The sequence below is a fragment of the Hipposideros armiger genome, unplaced genomic scaffold, assembly GCF_001890085.2.
Source record: "Hipposideros armiger isolate ML-2016 unplaced genomic scaffold, ASM189008v1 scaffold_256, whole genome shotgun sequence".
Classification (NCBI taxonomy): Eukaryota; Metazoa; Chordata; class Mammalia; order Chiroptera; family Hipposideridae; genus Hipposideros; species Hipposideros armiger.
In genome coordinates, this window is record NW_017731606.1 from 982957 (window position 1) to 1001594 (window position 18638).

At 40.0% G+C, this 18638-nt stretch overlaps 1 protein-coding gene across 1 annotated transcript; it reads left to right on the forward strand.

Moving 5' to 3' along the window:
* The first annotated feature begins 280 nt into the window (after positions 1-280).
* LYVE1 (lymphatic vessel endothelial hyaluronan receptor 1) lies at positions 281-18367 on the forward strand. Its single transcript, XM_019656226.1, has 6 exons — positions 281-549; positions 3711-3882; positions 3991-4130; positions 11190-11489; positions 12057-12135; positions 16940-18367. Exons 1-6 carry the CDS (start codon positions 462-464, stop codon positions 17121-17123), a joined length of 963 nt encoding a protein of 320 aa, XP_019511771.1. The 5' UTR covers positions 281-461; the 3' UTR covers positions 17124-18367.
* Positions 18368-18638: the final 271 nt, after the last annotated feature.

Here is an 18638-nt window from a genome sequence, read left to right on the forward strand (position 1 = left end):
AAGCACAATCCATGCTCAATCTCCTTTAGAGACAGAGACATTCCTAGGAGAATATAAATGAATGAGCTCCACAGGCAATAACAATGAATGTGTGAGAACTGAGCTGGTGGGGGTGGTGGGCAGCGGCAGGGAATATGGGAATTGGGAAAACCTTCAGCAGTTCACACTGTGCTATCTGCCTTCCTCATTTCTGTGTTTTCTGAGTCAGCATTAGCTAAATTTTCCAGAAAGCCATCCACAAAGTACAGCCTGGCCAATCAAGGGACGTCACTCATTTCCCTCAGTGACCTTGACAAGTTAGAAGCTTGAAAGCAGGGAAATCCGGATGTCTCAGTTATGAAGTGGAACAGTGGGGGCCCCAACACATTTCCAGAAGTCTCCATCCAGCCTGGTGATTGCATGCTTCTGTTACTGCCTGTGGCCATCTGAGGTGCCTCTCTGGCTCTGAAGAGGTTGGCACAATGGCCAAGTGCTTCAGCCTGGTGTTTCTTCTTGCCTCCATCTGGACCACAAGGCTCCCCCCTGTCCAAGGCTCTCTCCTGGTAGAAGGTAGGTTTCTTAGCAGGACACCAACCTGAGGCAAGGAAAGATCTAAAACCTGTCCTGAGTCTACTAGGTTCTTCACTGTGGATTGCTGGGAGTGGGGGGCAACCCTTAATGTCAACAGGTCTAATTGGTAGTATTGGTCTGCCAGAAATGTTTTCACCATATTGTCAACTTCACCAAAATGATTCACTTTTACCTTTATGTTATCTTGTTTTGGTTATAGATTATGTTTAATGAAAATATTTTGAAACAGAACATTGAGGAGAGATCGCTGTTTTTAAAAGTGTTTTACTGAAGAAGCAAATCATGACTGTGAACATTTTAAAGCAATTGCTAAGCCTGGGGGGAAATGGCTAACTTTCACAGAATATTGGCCTGTTTTATATTTTTGGAAATGCCAATATAATTATTTGAATTTCTATTTTACTATACTATTCATGGAATGCATATGTTTTTACTGTGCAGTAAATAGCAAATTAACTGAAAAGAATTTGTGAAAGTATAGGTTTGAAAATTAGCCATCAGCTCTCTACCAAAGAAATGATTTGAAATGATTTCTGGGCCTTTGAGATGCCTAAATGGTAACCTCACTCTGCATTGTAGGCAAAAATTGTAACCACAAATCGCTCATTACAGCTCTGGGAAAATGAAAATCTGAGCACTATAAAAGGAAAATTTTGTGTTCCTGTGCTTGAGAATATCTCAGGAAGACATTTTATAGACGAAGAAACAGGTTCAGTGAGGCCAAATGACTTGCTTAATGTTATACAGGCAGTAAATAATAAAGCTTAGGTTTGAATCCAGCTCTGTGTGATTCCTAAGCATATATTATTTCTATTATGCATATTGTTTCCTGAAAAATCTTAAGAAAGAGATTACTGGGGTAGCCCTGCTATACCAGCTCCCTATTTTTGTCCTTAAATGAAATAGGAAAGCTTAAAATTGACTAATATTTGTTGACTACCTACTACGGACCCAGCCTCTGCTAGGTACAAGTTATCTAATTTAATTCTGACAAAAATCCTGTGAAGAAGATAAAAACCATCCCCATTTTGCAGATGAGAATGCTAACTTGCCCAAGGTCCCATGCCCAATTAACAACAGAAGAAATATTCAAAGCTAGATCTATTACCTAGACTAAGTCTATCATTACTCATAATATTAATATTTAGAGTAAAAGTGAGGTATGATGCGAGAGTATCAAGACCACTTTATAGTGTAATTAATAAACCTGAAAGTATTCCCAAAGCAGCAGCCATAAGAGGTTGGAGCACTAGCAAGCTCATGGGCTCAATGAGGCACATTCTAGGACAAATGGTGTGTTCCAAGAGTTCAGCTCCGGTGTGTGTGTGTGTGTGTGTGTGTGTGTGTGTGTGTGTGTGTGTGTGTGTATGTGTGTGTGTTTGTATTCATCTTTCCCCCTGGCACAGTGGGAAGCAGAACAGTATCCTAGTTAAGCACTGGGGTTTTAGAGTCCATTGTAATTGTTTGTGCCCCCAATCTGCCATCTTGTTGCTCTATATCCTTGGGCTTGGGGAAGTTACTTATTCTCCCCGAGCCTCAAATTTCTATTAAAAGAGACAGGGTTTGGCACAGTGTAGCATCAACAGATTATAGAAGTTAGAATTAATATTCATATTAGCATTAATATCAGTGTTGGTGGAGGTATTCATATTAGTGCCCACATTCATAAGAGGCTGTTTTGTCGTATTGGAGTGTTGGTCTCTCCTTTGGTGAGAGCAGGGTCTGGAAGCAAACAAGGCCATCCACAAATACAGAGGGTGCCAAAAAAATGTATACATGTTTTAAGAAAGGAAAAAAACTATTAAAATTATAATATTCAAAATATACAGATAACAAAGGATGAATACAAGTCACATTTGACTTCTGCAATTACAACGGGTGCTCAAAGTGGTTACTAACAGCGTCCAGACACTTCTGATGATGGTGAACTACTGCTTGAGCAACGTTGACCAAAGTGTCCACTTGTATACAATTTTTTAGCACTCCTGATATTGTACATCATATACAAATCCCTTACCACAGTCCCCTGCTTCAGAGCACAGCAAGGTCACATAGAAAGTGGTCAAAGCATTTGAGCGCAAGCAATTACTTAGGAAATTGAAATGCCCTTTTATGGATTTTTTTGGATGAAGCACAATAGGATTAACCTACCTGAATGCAAAGCACTCACAATTTCATACAGGTCTGTAAATCTCAGAGCTCAGAGGGAAGGGTCAATAGAACCCTCAGATTCATTAGATTTTGAGTAAAATATTATTCACATCTTAACTGTTCAACTGCCTCAGCTTCCCCAGGGAGACTGACTATATTAGAAGACTAAAACCAAAATGCTTTATAGATAACATAATGATAATATTTATGATTTATTGAGCATATACTGCATAGCAGGTGCTACGCTAAGCATTTTTATTTGAATTAACTCATTTAACTCTCACTACCTTATACAATAGATATTGTTACTCTCTCATTTTACAAATAAGGGAACTGAGGCTCAAAGAGAAGAAGTAAGAAGCCTAAGCTTGCAGAGCTGGCAAGAGACATAGGCCAGATTCAAATCCAGGTCTGACTCTAAAACACTACTTCTTTTATTTAGTTTATCTGCCACGTAAGGTTTACTGCTCAGCTCCTCCAGGAACTTCTGAGTAAGCCTGCCCCCCACTGGTCAGAGAAGACCTGGGACTGAGAAAGCTCTTATGTTATACCAAGAGCAACATTATTTAGCCCATCTCAGAAATAGTGGTGTCCCCAATCCACATTGATTTAGATTCTGTTAACCAGAGCCCTGAATTATCTTTCTCAAAGTCTCAGACCCTTCATTTTATAAACTCCAAAAAGTTTGTAGCATCACTTAGACCCCACCCCCAGGAAGCTGAAGCCTCCATGGAATGAACAAGGAGCCTTAATGCAGTGGACTCGGATCTGATGAGAGGTACAGATTGGGTCAGACCAAGCACCCACCTAACCCAGCAGGATGTGCTTGTGGGAAATGTCTGGCCTGTGTCCTGTTATTTCTAAACTTCAATCCCAGCCACAATGAACTCACTGCTGCATCAGCACCATAAAGTTCTGCTAGGAAGAGGAGCCTAAGGGCTAAGAACAAGCACAGCAACAAACTGAGGATCTATGTGGTTCCTTTGCAGAGCTTTCCATCTCAGATCCATGCAGAATTGTGGGGGTCACCCTTTTGAACAAAAAGACACGTGAGCAGTTGAATTTCACAGAAGCCAAGGAGGCCTGTAGGCTGATGGGACTAACCTTGGCCAGCAAAGACCAAGTTGAGGCAGCATGGAAGTCTGACTTTCAGACTTGCAGGTGAGAAACAGCTGGATTCACAAACATGGCTGGAGCTCTTGGGCTCTGTACTCTTATTCAGTCACAGAGATAAATGTATCCATTCAACTAATGCGTATTCTGTTACAGCTATGGATGGGTTGCAGATAAGTTCTTAGTCATCCCTCGGATTACCGCAAACCCCAAGTGTGGAAAGAATGGGGTGGGCGTCCTGATTTGGAGACATTCACCCAGCCAAAAGTACAAGGCCTACTGTTACAATTCATCGGGTAAGTCAGATCTGCATCTCTCCATGTGGTATGTTTTCTTGGGGTTTCTCTAGCTCTATGATGTGTCTGAGAAGAATGACTCTGCGCAGCAGCAGAAGCGATCATAATGATAGCCATTTAATCATCCCAAGGCTGACTCTGTGACTAGGCTAGAGGTGGCAGTGTGCCCCTCAGAGGAAAAGTTTGGGATAATATGATTGAATGGCAACATGAGAAGAGGGCATCCCAAGGCCTCCATTATCTCCCCACTCCATCCTATAAGATAAACAGGAAGAAGGGAAGGAAACATCCACTATGGACAAACCAATGTACTAAATTATCTCACTGAAACTTGACAATCTGCCCAAGAGGTAGGCTTTATCATCCCCATTTTGCAGGAAAAAAACTTAGCTCAGAGGATTTGTAAGTACAGGTGTCTAAGATCTCATTACGATAAAGATTCAAACCTAGGTAGGTCTTAGTCTAAAACCAATCTCTCTCCACTATCCTACATTCTTTTACAGGAGAGGAAATTCAGATGCTATATTTGACATTTTTTAGAACAAGACGCTATCACCATTTCATGAAGGATGGGGTTGAAGCTAGAAAATAGAACAGATTTGCTCATGGTCACACAGTCATCCTTTTAACATTGCTTGGAGACCTTGGCCACCTTAGCCCAAGTACTCTCATAAAGCTTTATGTACCTTCTCAGAAAGGTTTTTCTTTTACTAAATATTTGTTCTCTATTTGTCATAAGAACCTCTGTCTGATTTACTACTCTTCACACATACTCAAAAATCTGACCTTCTGAAGGTCAGACAGATAAGTGGCCATACTCAAGGATAGATTCCAAAATCGTCTCTAAGATCCAAGAGATAAATGTGCATCATGTATCAGCAACCTTGTTTCACAAAGGCAGCATAGGGTCCAAGCAGTTCAGTGAACCAGGGGGCTTTTGCATAGCAAAGGCTCTGAAAGACGCTTTGTCCCCATCCCTCACTTCATGGATGAAATTACTATTGCGCAGAATGGAGGTTTGGTTTGTTCCAAGTCCTACAGTCAGTAGGTGCAGAGTCAAGGCTGGAACAGAAACTTCTCCCAACATTTTTTTTCACCATCATCCTCTCCTCTGCCTCTTCAGCCTATCATCTTTGGCTGGGGAATTGGTGATTCACATGCCTGCTTATTTTTTAGTCAGCCCATGCCTATCAATGGCCTGGCCTTTTCACTGCATGGCCTTCTTGCCAGCTGTCAATGTGATGATAGGATAACCAGCCTCTAGACTCAACACAAAGGAGCCCTGGAAAGAGGACTTGGACTTGGACTTCTATTCTCTATGTTTCTTATATACTTAAAGTTAGGTCTAGAGGCTTAATTAAATTCATGTTTGATATTTTTGGCAAAAATACTCCATAGATGATATCATGTACTTTGGATCTCATCGCAGCAAAAGGTTCTTAATGTCAGTATGTCCCACTATCAATATGCTAATTTGGATCATTTGAGTAAGGTGGCAACTGCTAGACCTGTCTAATGAACTCATAAAAATATGTTTTCCCTTTTGCAATGAGTAGGTAATCTATACTGTGATATTTTGGCACTATGCAAACATTCTGACCCCCAACTATCTTTTACCTAATAATTTAAGCAGACATTGATGATCCTTGCTGGAATCAGTTATTAAATGGGGTGGCTACAAAAATGGTTATTTTCTAAATCTATTCTTCCTTCATTAGCTGGCATCTTTGATAAAGAAGAATCTCTCTCTCTCTCTACACACACACACACACACACACACACACACACACACACACACACAATCTCCTCCCTTCCTCTTATACTATCATGGATACACGGCATCTTCCTTATTCTATATATTCAATATGTTATAATCAATTTTACAATTTTTATTCTTTTTGATGCTCAAATTGTCCCAAATTTGGCAAGTGAGAGCCCCCTCTACTTGACTTTTGTCCTTAATTCCATTAGTATTTGAGCAATTCCTTACTTACTGGTATAACATGTCTGAGGCTCACTCTGTACTCTTTCTGTCCCAGATGTGTTATGAGCCATTTATTTCTTCAAGGAACCTTTGTTTATTTTAATGGAGAATGTTAATTAGAAACCAAGATCTTGATGCAAGTTGTTCTCATTACTATTGGAGGTTTCATTGCTTCTCAGTCCTTTTTAGTAGACAGCTAGATATATATTAAAATATATATTAAAAAATATATTAAATATTTAATATAATTTAACATATATAATTAAATTATATTAAATATGTATTTTAATATAAATATAAATATATACTTAATATGTATTTATATATAGTGTAAAATATATATAAATACACATATTTCCTAGCTATCCACTAAAAAGGATACCTATATCTATATCTATACACCTATACCTATACCTATACCTATACTTACATCTATTGGGTTGTCGGAAAAGTCATGACGCAGTTTTGCAATGAAAAATATAGAAAAACTATGTCATGACTTTTCTGACAACCCAATATATCTATATACGTATATCTATATCCTATTTGTTTGCAACCTTAGGTGCTTCTGAGGTATAATCTGAAACTGGCCCCTGTATGCCAGAGGGCAGGGAGAAACTAAGAAAAGAGGCAGACCCCTCCAGATTGGTAGATGGTAGGTTTAATAAACAAGGGAACTTACTATGAGGCTTACCTTGGGCAGCTTCAAGATGAGTATATTTCCGCACTGCCTGCCAGCATCTTAAAAGTTTAAATAGAGGCCCTAACTGGGTTCACTCATGTACACAGGAGGCCTTAACTGGGCTCAGTCACCTACGCCATCCAGATGGCCTCAACAACACCTGGCTCTCTCAAGGCTATGTCCTTGGGCAGCTTCTAGCTCAGGGAAGGCAAGCAGAATGCACTTTCCAAGGGCAGTGAGGGGTGAGGAGCCTCCAATTGCTCATGTCCAGCTCTCAGGTCAACTGGCGGTCACATCCTCTCGATGATTTCCCCCAACACAAACATATATACTGGGGTGCCAAAGAAAATGTATACGCATGACTTGTATTCATCTTTTGTTATCAGTATATATTGAGTATTACAATTTTAATAGTTTTTTCCTTTCTTAAAATGTATTACATTTTCCTGGCAACCTCTGTATATATGGGGGTGCCAAAAATAATGTATTCAACTGGACACTTTGGTCGGCGTTGCTCAACCAGTACTTCACTGTAATCAGAAGTGTCTGGACGCTGATGATAATCACTTTGAGCACCTCTTGTAATTGCAGAAGTCAAACGTGACTTGTATTCATCTTTTGTTATCGGTATATATTGAGTATTACAATTTTAATACAGTTTTCCTTTCTTAAAATGTATATACATTTTTGGCACCCTCTGTGTATACATATGCATACATTCATATATTTTGTAAAGTTATAGAAATTACTGATATTTCTAACTCAAATTTAACAATTCAAGCTTTTCCTTAGTTACTTTGCTTTATTTGTATTGCTTTTCTCTCTTATATGGAACATCTTAGTTCCCAATAAATAACATCAATATATTTTCTTATTCTATAATAGTTTCAAATTTACAAAACCAACATTATTAGGAATCATAAACCTATTGAGTAGAATTTAAGATTTCTTTGCATTTCTTTTCATCCTTAGAAGATATTCCTCTAAAGATGTACTGTCAGAGAATTGTATTCAAAAGTGACCTGTGTGGTTATATTATCAATTTGAAATAAATTAGGTTCACCTGCTTCTGTTTGCCACCTTTGTGAGGATCAGAGTTACCCTAACACTCATCCTAATGCTAATCCTAAACTTACTTCATGTTTCTTTTGTTTTTGCAACTTCCTTTTTTATTACTCTCTTGTGAGGTCTTTGAATTAGAGTAACTTTAACCCTGACCCTCAACCGTATCCTATTTGTCTTTCTGATTGCTATCTTTGTGAGTGTTGGGGATCAGACCAAAGTTCTTTGAAAGTTCCGCTTGCACCATCTGTTCCATGCTGTTCCCTCTGCCACAGTGCCCATCCTCTTCATCACCTGGCTAGCTCCTACTTCTAATCTCAAGTGCTATCTTCTCCAGGAAGCCCTCCTACTCCTACCTTTCCCCTTGGACTACAACCCCACTCTGTGTTTACTATCTATCAGAGTACCAGCCATTCCAGAGAAATTATATTTATAGATTGAAGGGGAAGGAGAACACTTCCAAGTGAGATATATTGTGCCCTTAACCAGTTCAGGATCACAGGACCAGACTGCTGTTGCTCCCTCACATGATGTCCTTCTCGGCTACATTTAATGTACAGAGAGGCAAAGGAAACTTTCTTATAAATCTTACCTATTCTGCCCATGCACTGTGCTAACATCCTACATGTTTATTATCTCATTTAAATCTTCAGTAAAAGGACACAAGGGTATCACTTCTACTTTCCAGGAGAAGTAACTGATGGTTAGAGTGTACCATGCTGTAGTCAACAGTCAATGAGAGAAAGAGCCAGGATTTAAATCTTAAATCATGTTAATTCCATGTAGCACTTTCCATGGTGATGACATCAATAACACAGACCTGGGTGGGTCCTGGGCATCAATATATTTTTAAAGCTCCCCAGAAGGGTCTAACCCACAGCCAGGGTTTAGAATCACTTTTGAGAAGATCTCTAAGTCTAAATTCTAGGATTCCAGATACTTCTGGATTCGCCCATTTCTGTGCAATTGTAATCATCTCCTTCTTTACTGCTAGATTGTACTCTCTCCCTTCCATATTTCATCCTCCACACACTTCCACTAATAATGACGTTACTCCTCTGCTCCAGAGCCCTGGATAACTTCCTGTTTGAGAATATGATGTAAATAAACTAGGAAGACTTTTGCACATAACAGTGGGCATACATGAGGACTTTTGCATATCAGTAGGGAGGTTTGTGGACCCCAGTCAAAAATTCCTTCTCTTACAGAATTGCAAATTCTTTAACATGGCAATTATGGGTCTCAATACTCTGGCTCGAAACTATCTTCCTAGTCTCATCTCCTGCTTGTAGTCTTTCATGCTCCCAATCATACACACTCCCTACTTTCCAGCCACACTGTGCCCTTTCTTATTTTTCTAACATAACTACACTTTCAACCTTCTGGATTCTTCACTCATGCTATTCCTATTGACTGAGCTATTCCATCCCTTCTTCCATACTAAATGTGCTGCTCCTCTGTTCCCGCCATGTGGGCTTTTTTTGTAAATTATTTTTCTCCATCCAACTTTCTGAGTCCATTACACTTTGGTCTCTTGAACTTCCTGTTCTCTTTACTTACAATGCTTTTGCCCTAGATCTTCAATGACTGGCTACATTTCATCATTCAGGTCTCAGCTTCAGTATCACCTCCCCAACAAGACTCTCTTATCACCCTATCTAGGGTATCTGTCCCTAACTCCCCACCCCTTCCAGTTTAATCCTTATCCTATTCATTTTTCTTCTCAACATTTACCATCCTCTGACATTTCTGGCTTATTTATTTATTTGTTATCTCTATCCTTCCAACAGCATACAAGCCCCTTATGAGCAGGGACTCTGTCTTGTTTGCACCACATCCCTAGCACCTAGAACAGTGCCTGCAGAGATGGAGCTCAATAAATACTTGTTGAATGAACACATTAGTCCTCCATACCCTGCTCAAATGCCATATCTTCTGTGAATCCCCAGTGATCTTCCCCTATCCTTATCAGACTACTTCTGTCCTCCCAGAAACAGGAACCGTGCCATAGTTGTCTTTATATTTTCAGTCCCTGAACATAATATATTATGCTCAGTATTTTTCTACCCCTGATATTTAAAAAAATGTTTATTTTCTGAGGGGAGAACTCAGTATGTGCTCAAAAATGGTAAATGTGGCAAAAAGTTCAGGGCAGATAAAGTCAAGGATGATGTCTAGTTGAATAGAGGTCTTTTCAAAGTAAAATGAATAGTATAAAATTCTGACTGAATGCATGTGTAGTCAAATGTTTTATCAGTAGTATAGTATCCATGACCTTGATTGATAATTTAATTTACAAAAATGAATGAAAGAAATTTTCTTCATAGCTAAAATTCCAGCAGATGCTACCCACTGCCACAAATAACTACGGATTTTAAACAGATGCAAATCCATATTATAATATATTCACAGTGCTGCCGTTTACTAGCGCTGTGACTTTGGATGAGTCATTCAATTTCTCTGAACTTCAGTTTCCTTATTTATAAATGAGGATTTGATAAAATTGTTAAATGAAATGCTATGGTAGACTCAAAGCAAGATGCTCAACAAATGTTAGTTTCCTCTCTACCACATTCAACAGATTGAAAAGCAAGCCTATATCTCTCCCTTAACGTGCCCTCCCCCGCTTTTTGATGAGCACAGAGAAATCTGGTTTTAGTAGACCTTTGTCCTGAAGTGGTGTCATGTGTATATGAGGGTATATTTGGTCTCCGCATCTACTCCTTCCTTTCACTTTCCCTTCCTCCCTTTATTCATCCAATATTGAGCATGTACTATGTGCCAGGTGCAGTGCACACATCATGATGACCAGGACAGACCAATGGGGAGGAGTGGAATGAGAATGGTGACAAGGGAAATAAATAGAGGTATAAGAATATATGCCTAGGGATCCAATCTAGTCATCAAGTCAGACTAAGAGATGTTTAATCTGAGATCTGCAGGATAAGTAAGAGATAGCTAATTAAAGAGGGAGCAAAGAGTCTTACGGGTGAGAAAAGCATGATGGTCAAAAGCTTATGAGAGATGTGAGAGGAAGCATATCAAAGAACTGTAGGAATTTCAGTATGGCAGGTGGAATGAGAAAAAGACTGATTGGATGAGGCTGCCATGTCAGCAGGGATCAGATCATGGACGGTCTTATAGGCCATGCAATAGAGGAAGTCACTGAAGTATTCTAAGGAAGGACGTGATCTGATTAGAGTTATATTTTTGTAAGACCATTCCAACTGCAGGATGAGGGGATTGGAAGGGAGTAAGACTAGAGGCAGGAAGACCAGTTAGGAGGCTGTCACAGTACTTACTTATTATTTCATTTTTCCCTCTCCAACAGATACTTGGACTAACTCATGCTTTCCAGAAATTATCATCTCCGAAGATCCCATGGTCAGCATTCAAACTGAAACCTACACAACAGAAATGACTGTCAGCGACAGTACATACTCAGCATCATCTGCTAATGTACCTCACTCTCTTACACATGCTCCTGCTCTGGCTTCGACTTCTAAGCCACGGAAAAAAAAATTAATTTGCATAACAGAAGCTATTATGGAAACTACCACCACATCTATAGAAACTGAATCATATATTAACTATAAAGCAGCATTCAAGAATGAAAATGTTGGGTTTGGAGGTAAAGCTTTCTGTATCTGCATTTTGTGTGTGTGTGTGTGTGTGTGTGTGTGTGTGTGTGTGTGTGTGTAACAGACAATACATAGAAGCCATAGAACTTGAGGTCTCTAAAAATCCTTAATGATTAAACTAAAAATCATGAGTACAAAATAGCTTCACTTTTAAAACTCAAAGACTTTTAAAAATAAATTACTATCTATTAATATATAGAAGTTCTTTTTAAAATCAATACCTTAAATGCCTATGATTAGAAAGTTTGTTTTCTTAGTTAAAAGTAAATGTCTTACATTTAAATAGCTCCAAACTTATAATCTCAAAGCCATGGAGAGAAAGTAGACTGTCATATTGCAACTTACAGAATGGAGAGACTCTGAGAGAGAAGGTCAAGGATTCTATAGGCAAGAAGCAAAGAAGCAGATGTGGGCACAACATCCTAAGTGGCCCCAGGGAAGTCACAGAGAAGGCTTTCCTTCTTCAGTGTCTGTTGTCTTGATCATGTGTAAAGAAGAATCGTTAGAAGAACAGTGCCCAACAATGTACAAACAGACCATGTCTCTGTTTCTTCCAGGTGTTCCCACGACTCTGCTAGTGCTTGCACTCCTCTTCTTTGCTGCTGCAGCTGGTCTCGCAGTTTGCTACGTCAAAAGGTGGGGTTGTTGGCATTCATTAGTCTTGTAATCTTTGTTATATCCTTATCTTGTGTTTTTTTCCAGGATCATTATTAGCATTTTTCTGGTCAACATGGAGACAGAAATTCTCTTATACTGTAAATTTTCTCCTTCATCTCACCTCTCCTTCCTACCACCTAACCCAGTCTTTCCTACTATTTCAGCACAAGCATGTCATCTAGACTTTAGATGTAGGTTAATGGCTGTCCCTTTAAAAATCAAGAAATAAAGGTTCCAGTCAAGACAGCAGAGTAGGTAAATGCGATGATTGCCACCTCTCATGACCACATCAAAATTACAACTAAACTGTAAGACAAACATCACTGAGAATTGCCTGAGGTCTAGATAACGAAAGCCCTACAACTAAGGGCATACAGAAGAAGCCACCTCGAGACTAGTAGGAGGGGCAGAGATGCAGAATAGGCTGGTCACATCTGACCATTAAAAATTGGGAGGGATATCTCAGCTGCAGAATTCCTCCCCACACCCCAACACCCACTGGAAGAGCGAGGGGTCCTAGCCCCACACCAAGCTCCCCAGCCCAGGGTTCCAGTGCTGGGAAGAGATTGTGACTGAGGGAGATGAGGGTGGCTGCAGTCCCAGGTGCTCCTCTTAAAGGGCCCATGCACAAACTTTCTCAATGATGGACTCACTCACTCTGAGCTCCATCCAGCACTGGGGCAGCAACTCAAAAGCACGAAGGACATATGGGAAGGAACTGAATAGTCTGGCTTCAGGTCGAGGATTGGAGGGGCAGCTTTCTCACAGATGGAACAACTGGTAGAAGCCATTGTTTCTTTGTTGAGTCCTGCCCTCTCCTGGTGTACAGACTCAGGTGGCTGCCATATCTGAGTCTCCATGAACCTGGCTAACACAGTTTGTTTGCCTTGCCCAGGTGATTCCCTAAGAAACTGCCCCACCCAACCTGCTGACCCACCCAAACTGCCGATCCACCCAAGCCACTTCCAGTGTCTTTTCTGTACAAACAGCTTATGCAGTGGGTTTTTCTAAAATCTCTCAAAGGTTCACAAAACCCAAACAAGCAGCATCTGGCTTCAGCATGTCCCCATACCTGTCTGAGCAGCACTAAGCCTGGCATTAGTGACAGCCAGCCTTGGTTCACGGCTTAGCCTCTCAAGGCACCTCCAAGGCCAGCATGAGTAGAAGCCATCTGCGGATTGCTTTGTGGTTCATGGCAGGTAACCCCAGACAGGGCACATTGCCCTGCCTGTGGCTGAACTTGGTTTGTGTCAGGTCCCCTCCCAGGAGTCCCTGGAGCTGGTACACCCAGTGGCCATCTTCGGACTGAGCCTGAGCATCACCTGGCTGCCTCCAAGGACAATACACCCAAAGGGAAGACTGGGCAGGCACCAGAGCCCAGCAAAAGCAAATCTTGCCCTGTGGGGTCAGTGCCCGCATAACAATTCCTCCACTGTAGTCATGGCCAGTCCTCACAATCAATCAGCCCAAGAGTCAATCTGTCCCACTGACATGCAAATAGCAACTGAGGCTCGACTACAACAGGAGGGCACACACAATCCACATAAGGCACACACCTGGAAGTGATCAGGAAGACTGTGCCACTTGACCCCACAGGACATCTACTATATAAGGCCACTCTACTAAGACCAGGAGGCATGGCAGCCCTACATACTACATAGAAACAAACACAGGGAGGCAGCCAAAATGGGGAGACAAAGAAACATGTCCCAAATAAAATAATAAAACAAGGCTCCAGAAAAAGATCTAAACAAAAGGGAGACAAGCAATCTACCAGATGCAGCAAAACACTAGTTAGAGGGCTGCTAAATGATCTCAGGGAGAACTTCAACAAAGAGACAGGAAACATAAAAACAGAAATAGAAAACATAAAAAAGAACCAGTCAGAAATAAAGACTATAATAACTGAAATGAAAACTATATTAGAGGGAATCAACAATAGATTGGATGAAGCAGAGAATCAAATCAATGATTTAGAAGATAAGGTTGCAGAAAATACCCAAACAGAATAGCAAAACGAAAAAAAGAATCCAAAAAAAAAATGAGGATAGTTTAAGGGCCCTCTGGGACAACATCAAGCATACCAACATTTGCATCATAGGGATACCAGGAAGAGAAGACAGACAGCAAGAAATTGAAAGCCTATTTGAAGAAATAATGACAGGAAACTTCCCTAATCTGGAGAAGGAAATAGACATACAAGCCTAGGAAGTGCAGAGCATCCCAAACAAGATGAAACCAAAGAGGTCAACACCAAGACAAATCATAATTAAAATGCCAAAGGTTAAAGACAAAGAAAAAATCTTAAGAGAGAGAGAGAGAGAGCCAAGATGGCACAGTAGATAAACACTGTGTCTGCTTCCTTCCCTGAACAGATTAAAATTACAGCTAAATTATAGAACAATCAACTGGGAGAACCATCTGAAGTCTAGCTGAACAGAAGTTTTATAACTAAGGATATAAAGAAGCCACATTGAGATGGGTAAGAGGAGCAGAGATGTGAAACAGACTGGCCCCAAAACTCCATGTGGCAGTTGAGAATCGACAGGGATATCTCCACTGTAGAGGTTCCCCCTGGAGGAACAAGGGACCTCAGCCCCACACAAAGCTAACCAGCCTGGAGTACTTGTATTGGGAAGAGGAGCCCCCACAACATCTGGCTGTGAAAAACAGTGGGGATTCCAATCAACCAAGTGGGGCAGAAGGGGCAGGAAACCCAGATGTCCTCTTAAAGGGCCCACATACAGACTCTCTCACCCCCAAACACCCAACTTGGGCTCCAGCAGAGAGACAGTAACTCAGGGGGTGTCAAAGACATATGGGGGGGGGGCCACAGACTGAGTTGCATGGCATCTGGAAACTGGCTGGAGAACAGTCAGCATTTTTCTTGTAAGGGATCCTTCTCCCATGCAGCCAGCAGGCTTGCGTCATCTTCCCTGTGTTGAGCCCTTCCCCTATGCCCATGGCCAAATATGAATCTGATTGGTCTGGTGGGCTCTGCTCGTTCCAGCCTGCTGACTCTGCTGGGACCCACCCCACCCAACTCCCCGAACGGTGGAGGCACTTTCTCCAAGAGCAGCCAGCCCTGCCCGAATTGCACTCTTTCTTGGAATAACTATCAGAATCAAAAGACCCCAGTAATCCAACTTCTGGATATTTATCTGCAGAAACCCAAAATGTTACTTCAAGGGGAAGTTTGCATCCATATATTCATTGCAGCATTATACACAATGGCCAAGAAGTGGCGGCAGCCTAGGTGTCTGTCGAAGGAAGAATGGATAAAGAGGAGGTGGTATATATACAGAGGGTGCCAAAAAGAAGTACACACATTTTAAGAAAGGAAAACTGCATTAAAATTGTAATATTCAATATATACCAATAACAAAAGATGAATACAAGTCATGTTTGACTTCTACAATTACAAGAGGTGCTCAGAATGGTTACCATCAGCATCCAGACACTTCTGATTATGGAAAACTACTGCTTGAGCAACACTGACCAAAGTGTCCACTTTTATACATTTTTTTTGTACCCCCAGTATACAATGGAATATCACTCAGTCATGGATGGGAATGGGTTCTTGGCATCGGTGGCAGCATGGATGGACCTGGAGGGTATTGTGTTGAGTGGAGTATGTCAGACAGAGAAAGACAGATGCAATGTGATTTCACTTGTATGTGGAATCTAAATAACAAAATAAACAAACAAACAAAACAGAAACAAACTGATAGATACAGAGAACATTTTAATGGTTGTCAGATGGGAAGGTGGTTGGGGGCATGGGTGAAAAAGGGGAAGGGATTAAGAAGTACAAATTGGTTGTTACAAAATAGTCATGGGGATGTAGCGTACAACTTAAGGGATCTAGTCAATAATATTATAATAACTATGTATGGTATAAGATGGGACTAGATTTATTGGGGTGATAGATGGGAGGGGGTTGGGGTTGGGGGCAGTTTGAAAATGGTGAAGGCAGTAAGAAGTACAAATTGGCAGTTACAAAATAGTCATGGGGATATAAAGTAAAGCATAGGGAATAGTCAATGATATGGTAATAATTATGTATAGTGCCAGGTGAGTATTAGATTAGTCAGGGGGATCATTTCTTAAATTATATAAATGTCTAACAACTATGCTGTACACCTAAAATTAATATAAAATAATATTGAATGTCAATTGTAATTGAAAATTTTTTAAATGAAGGAAAAAAGGTGAAGGGAAATAAGAGTTTCGAATTTCCAGGTATAAAATAGATAAGACATGAGGATGTAATATAGCATAGAAAATACAGTCAATAATATTTTGATGGCATACTACAGTATCAGATGGTTGCTGGACTTATCATGGTGATCACTTCTTTAGGTATAAAAATGTTGAATAGCTATGATGTACACCTGAAACTAATATATTATTGTATGTTAGCTATATTTTAATAAAAATCTTTAAAAAAGTAAAAAGTTAATAAAACTATAAATTGTTTTGGAAAAAAGAAAAAATTGACATGTAGGGAAAAATGTATGTTTATTTGATTTCCAATTCTTTGCTTTTGGTGGGAAGGTTGTGAGGTCAGCCTAAAGTTTGGCCTGTGAGCTTACTAACCTATTTAATGAATCCATTAGGGTGCAGATGTGTTCATGTGTTTGAGTGTGCATGTGTTAACATTTCTCTGAAATAAAGGTTTCCAGGGTGCTGTGCCAATGTGGCCATCAGGGACCAAGCATTATCTATTTTTATATGTGTTACATGGGAGTCTCTCACTTTAATTTCATGTTTATGCCTACAGGTATGTGAAGGCCTTCCCTTTTACAAACAAGAATCAGCAGAAGGAAATGATTGAAACCAAAGTAGTGAAGGAGGAGAAGGCCGATGATAACCTTTATGAGGAATCAAAGATAACTGATAAAAAGCTAGAAGAGCCCAAGAGTCCACCCAAAACTACAGTGCGATGCCTGGAAGCTGAAGTTTAGATGAGAAATGACAGAACACACCCAAGGCTGATTTTCTTTCTTGATACATATCCTGTTCCCAGATGGGGAAACTGAAAGGGCCAAAGAACCAAACAAAGAAAGTCCAGCCTTGCTTCCTAAATGGAATCAGCTCAGGGCTGCCTTTGGACTATGTAGGTAACAAAAGGGAATTCCCTTCTTCTTAGTGCAATCCTTTCTGGATCCTATCCTCCTACCTCCAAAGCTTCCCACAGCCTTTCTAGCCTGGTTATGTCCTAATAATATCCCAGTGGGAGAAAAGAGCTTTGCAAAGCACGAGGATCTAAAACAGCTAATCAGAATACATTTGTAAAGAGGCCTCAGGGCTGACTGAGAATAGATAGGTGAGTCAGAGCCAAGAAACTAGAGACCAAGGCTTTCTCTATTGACTCCACAGCCCAGATCCCTCTTCAAGCTCCGAAAAGGAAACATTTACACCACTTGGCATGTCCTTCTGAGCCAGGCAAGAGCAAAAGAAGGAAGGAAAAGTTTAGCAACTGAAGGCCATAGAGATTCCCGTGACTTGAGACCTGATCTCTGTAAAGCCAAAACAAATAGAGAAAAAGAATGAGGCTGAGGATATTGACAGCATATTGTCAGCAGGGACTATAAATACAGACAGGGTCAAATTATTCAGAGATGAATAATTTGAGTTGGAATCACTTTTTTAGAACACATCCACTTTCTTTTCTTTCTCTCCTGCTGCTGCTATTTTCTCTAGAAGAATATACTTTTACAAGAAACAAAACAAAACCCTGTTACGAATTTCTACTTTCACCTGAGTTATAGAAATTATTACTGCGGAAAATTACTGTGTTAAAAATCAATATAATTTAACAAACATATTTGCTGAATACCTACTATATGTCAGGCGCTGTGCAAGGTATTACATTCTGTAATTGAATATTATTCATCAAAAGTTTGCATATAATGTTGTCTGAAGCTAATATTTATCAATTTTGATATTCCCAGCTTATCCACTTCCCAAACTATTTTTTTGCTGAGACTAATCTATTAATTATTTTTTCTAATAAAGCAACCATTATAACTTTAATTTATTATTAACATACCTAAAAACATACATTATTACTTTTACACACCAAAGCACATTTTTAATGTCATTAACAAATGTATCACTATCTATCCTTTTTCCAGCAAGAAGAGCCTGAAAGGTGCAGAAATATTTGTAAATATTTGTGCCCCCAAAATAAAAGCATTTAGAAAACCTCTTTGTTCTCTTATTTACATAGATGTATTACACCTTTCATGAAAAATTAAAGTAATCCATTATTTGCAAAACTAAGACACACCTTTGGTTGTTGAAATACAAGTGAAAACCCAATTGTATATACATTACGTGGGGCTGTTCTTGCTTCATAGGTCTCAGTTTAAGTTGGTCAAGTACACACACATTAAACAGTCCTTTCCCTGGGATTCAGGTCCTACATTCCAATCCACTTCAAAGTTCTTGGGTAGCAGGAGATTCAGGATAGCTCA